We start from the raw sequence: 4555 nt of genomic DNA, 5'->3' as shown, positions 1-4555 counted from the left end.
TTTAAGGTATCTGGCTCAAAAATCTATATACAAAGAAATATTTGAACTGATTTTGGGGAGGATTTTCTTCTCTTTGGCAAGTTTGAAATGTAACTTTGATACCTCTTTAATGTAAATTCATCTGAGATATTGCTTTAACAAGAAAAGGGCTTGAGAAGCTCTTCCTGAATTTTCATGGGAGGAATTTTGTAAATATTGTCTAGAATTTCCATGGAGTTTGAGGTCATTAGCTTCATTAAAGACTCAAAATCTTTCTGGCTACATCCTTGAAGGCTTGTTTTACTTGTTTATTCCTTAGAGTGTAAATGAACGGATTCAGTAAAGGGGCAACTGAAGTATTGAGCACAGCTACTCCCTTATTGAAGGCAATTCCTTCTTTTGCCGATGGTTTTATGTACATGAAGATGCAGCTGCCATAAGAGAGAGAGATGACAATCATGTGGGAAGAACAGGTGGAAAAGGCCTTTTTCCTTTGCTGAGCAGAAGGGATCTTCAGAATGGTCCCGATGATGTTTGTGTAGGAGAGAATCACCATCACCAAGGTGATCACCAAGGTCACAACTGCTAAGATAAAGTCCACCAATTCCAGTAGACTTGTGTCTGAGCAAGAGATTTCTATGAGAGGTCCATAGTCACAATAATAATGATTCAGCACGTTGGAGGCACAGAAGTCCAGCTGACTGGTCAGGATGATCGGGAGTAAGATAATTAGGAATCCACCCAGCCAGGAGAAGAGAACCAGCTGCACACAGACCCTGTTGCTCATGATGGCGGTGTAATGCAGGGGTTTGCAGATGGCCACATAGCGGTCATAGGACATGGCAGCTAGAAGGTAAAACTCTGTGGCCCCGAAAAATATGACAAAGAAATACTGAGTGAAGCATCCAGCAAAGCTGATGGTTTTATTCCCAGTAGAGATGCTGAACAGCAGCCTGGGAGTGAAAGTGGTCGTAAAGGAAATTTCCAGGAAGGAGAAGTTCTGAAGGAAGAAATACATGGGAGTCTGGAGGTGGGAGTCCAGTAGTGTGAGGGTGATGATTGTCAGATTACCTAAGATGCTGAATACGTAGGCGAGGAAGAGAAGTATAAAAATGACAACTTGAATCTCTGCAGTTTCTGTTAGTCCCAGTAGAATGAATTCTGTCAGAAAGGTTTGGTTTCTCATTTCTAACCTTTGCTGCCTATGAAGATACAAAGGAAAAAAGTCAGTGATGAGGACAGAAGAGCTCAGGAACATTTAGGAGAGGCTAACTTTTCCCTGTTGAATTGGTTCAAGTGTCTTTTTTCTGTCAATCTTACTCAACCAAGGTTTTCTATTGGGTAGGGATGGGCTCTTCACAAGAGCTATTTTCTTAAATTCCCATGTATGAGGATTTCTCTATGGCTCCTCTTCAGAATTTTCATGTACTTTCCTAGCCTACCTTCTAAACCAATGTCCGAGTTATTATTTTCTCCATTTTCTGTTTTTATTTTCACTTTGAACATACTTCTACTTAAATAAATTAAAAAAATTTTAATTATTATGGGTACATAATCCTCCTGTTTTTTATAGGGTACATGTGATGTTTCGATACAGGCATATAATGTGAGTTAATCAAATCAGGGTAAGTGGGGTATTCATCTCCTCAGGCATTTATCATTTCTTTGTGTCAGGAATATTCCACTCTTTAGTTATCTTAAAGTATACCCTAATTTATTTTTGCTTATTGTCCCCATGTTGTGCTATCAAATATTGTTCATTCCATCTAACTATCTGACTATATTTTTGCACCCATTAACAATCCCCACTTTATCCCCACCTCCCCACTGCCCTTCCAAGCCTCTGGTTACCATCATTCTACTCTTTATCTCTGTGAGATCTTTTTTTTTTTTTTTAATATTTAGCTCCCACATATGAGTGAGAACATGAGAGATTTGTCTTCTGTAGTTGGCTTATTTCACTTAACATAATGTTCTCCAGTTCTATCCATGTTGTTGCAAATAGTAGGATTTCATTCTTTGTTGTTGCTATATAATATTCCATTGTGCATATGTACCACAATTTCTTTATCCATTCATCTGTTGATGGACACTTAGGTTGATTCCAAATCTTAGCTATTGTGACTAGGGCTGTGATAAATACAGGGAGTGCAGACATCATACTTATTTCCCCTCTTTTGTGTATATACACAGTAATGGGATTGCTGGGTCATACGGTAGTTCTTTTTTAGTTTTTTTGAGGAACCTCTCTACTGTTCTCCATAGTGGCTGTAATATTTACCTTCCCACCAACAGTGTACAAGGATTCCCCTTTCTCCACATCCTCACCAGCATTTGTTATTGCCTGTCTTTTTGATGAAAGCCATTTTGACTGGGTGAGATAATATCTACCTGTAGTTTTGATTTGCATTTCTCTGATGACTAATGATGTTGAGCATTTTTTCATACCTTTTTCATGCCTCTACTTTGATCTTTCATTATATCTGCAAATTTGGCAGTGATGTCTCATTTCCATCACTGTCTTGCTCTCAGAGGGAGAAGAAAAGAAATTAGCTCACAGTTGAGGAATCTTTAGGCGGGAACTAGCAATATCATTAAAACTGTGGTAACTAAAGATTTCCTAATGTCCTTTTGATTTTTTTGAATTTGTGGACCATTGTAACTAACAGTATCAGTCTCTAAATATTTACTGCTGGCATCTGCTTTCCCTCAGGTCTCAGTTCTTCTATTTTAGATGATTTTAGCAGAGAAACAGATGGTATCTCTTCAATCAGGTTCCTGCTATCATTTTTTTTCCATATCTGTGTTTATTAACAAGCACTCTATGTGGAATTTTTACATAGAATGAATATTGGTGTATCTGTGACACAGGATAAATGCAGAGAGATGTCTGATTCTAAGACAGGAATTAATATAATGATGCATTCTATTCCAGCATTAACCATTTTCTATTTTATAAACGGATTATAAGTTCCTTAAGAGTGGGGGAAGGGCAATAGAAGGAAGACTTATTGAATGATCACCGTGTTGGCTTTGTGATAGGCTCTTTATATTAATAAATATATTATTCCTCTTTTTTGGTATTCTTTTATCCCCCCGATAACAACAGCAAGAACACACGGTATGGGCAAAATATATATTTTTTAAATAAATGAAAAAAGTTAGTGCCCCCATCCCCTTACTTTGTTCCCTATTTGCCCCTTTATCCTTGGCTATTTACCATATAAACTGTACATTTTTCCAAGCTTGTCTAGTAACTGATAAGAATGTTCAAGAGCCAGGATAGGGTAAAGTCACTTGACTCCATAAATTGATTTTTTTTTTTTTTTGAGACAGAGTTTGGCTCTGTTGCCCGGGCTAGAGTGCCGTGGCATCAGCCTAGCTCACAGCAACCTTAAACTCCTGGGTTCAAGCGATCTCCCTGCCTCAGCCTCCCAAGTAGCTGGGACTACAGGCATGCGCCACCATGCCCGGCTAATTTTTTATATATATATATATATATATATATTTTAGCTGTCCAGATCATTTCTTTCTATTTTTTAGTAGAGGCGGGGTCTCACTCCATAAGGCTCTGGCACTTCAGGCTGGTCTCGAACTCCTGACCTTGAGCGATCCACCCGCCTCGGCCTCCCAGAGTGCTAGGACTACAGGCGTGAGCCACCGCGCCTGGCCCATAAATTGATTTTTACCTTTTCTTTTCTCTTGTCTGCTGATGAATGGTCAGTGAATCATGTGTTACCTGGTCTCCACTAGGATTTCAAGAGCTGAGAGCCAGGCTTCTATCAGTAAGGTTGTATTTTGAAATTTTTCTTGTTCATCATTGGTGCTTTTCTATCATTGAGTAATAAAAATCTGTATTTGTTCCATTTGTTATTTGTTATTGGTAAGGGAAATATAATAATTTTATTTTATTTTTCAGGGTTTTGTTATTTTATTTTTTGAATTGACAAATAAAGTTATATGTATTTATCATGTACAATGTAATGTTTTGAAGTATATCTACAGTGTGGATTGACTAAGAAAATGACTTAATGTGTGTAAGTTTGTCTGGGCACAGAATGGTCCCTTGTGCTTAAGTTTTCAGGATACTGAGTTGTCACTTCAGATTCTCCCACTGATACTTAGGGAAAAGTGTTCATCTGTACTTGCCCCCACCCCTGATCCTATATTCTCTAAGCCTCCTGGATGGGATGGGTTACTTTCCTTGGGATATAGGTATAGCCCCAGCATAGAGAATCAGGAAATGGGCTACCAGATGATTGGTCATGATGTTCTTTTTCAGAAAGGTCAGTATTTCTCACAAGAAGCCTTGGATATCAAGAATCCTTTGGGCTTCATATTGTTCTAACCTAAGATCCCCAAAATAAAGAAATCTTAAGCCCTATCCCATATCCTTAGACCATGTCTGAAACCCACCAGGGATGTATCCTTTTTATTGCCCCTAAGAATATTCCAATCACTAGGATGTATGGAACGAGGCCATGTCATCTGGTGACCTGAATATCCATAAGGCTCTGGCACTTCCTGGTAAGTAACTTTTTGTTTTTTGGTGAACAGCTCTAGGTTATCATTCAAA

General features: G+C 38.4%; 1 protein-coding gene across 1 annotated transcript; it reads right to left on the bottom strand.

Annotated features, from left to right (window-relative positions):
* Positions 1 to 235: 235 nt before the first annotated feature.
* LOC105816210 (olfactory receptor 6C4-like) lies at positions 236 to 1165 on the bottom strand. Its single transcript, XM_012651557.1, has one exon. It carries the CDS (start codon positions 1163 to 1165, stop codon positions 236 to 238), a length of 930 nt encoding a protein of 309 aa, XP_012507011.1.
* Between the last annotated feature and the right edge of the window lie 3390 nt (positions 1166 to 4555).

The sequence above is a fragment of the Propithecus coquereli genome, unplaced genomic scaffold, assembly GCF_000956105.1.
Source record: "Propithecus coquereli isolate 6110/MARCELLA unplaced genomic scaffold, Pcoq_1.0 Scaffold111, whole genome shotgun sequence".
Taxonomy (NCBI): Eukaryota; Metazoa; Chordata; class Mammalia; order Primates; family Indriidae; genus Propithecus; species Propithecus coquereli.
The sequence above is the reverse complement of the archived record's forward strand: the minus strand, read 5'-3'. Positions and strand labels throughout refer to the sequence as shown.

What these genes read in the sequence shown, in the direction of transcription:
- LOC105816210 (XM_012651557.1), bottom strand. Translation starts at nt 1,165, where the DNA reads ATGAGAAACCAAACCTTTCTGACAGAATTCATTCTACTGGGACTAACA.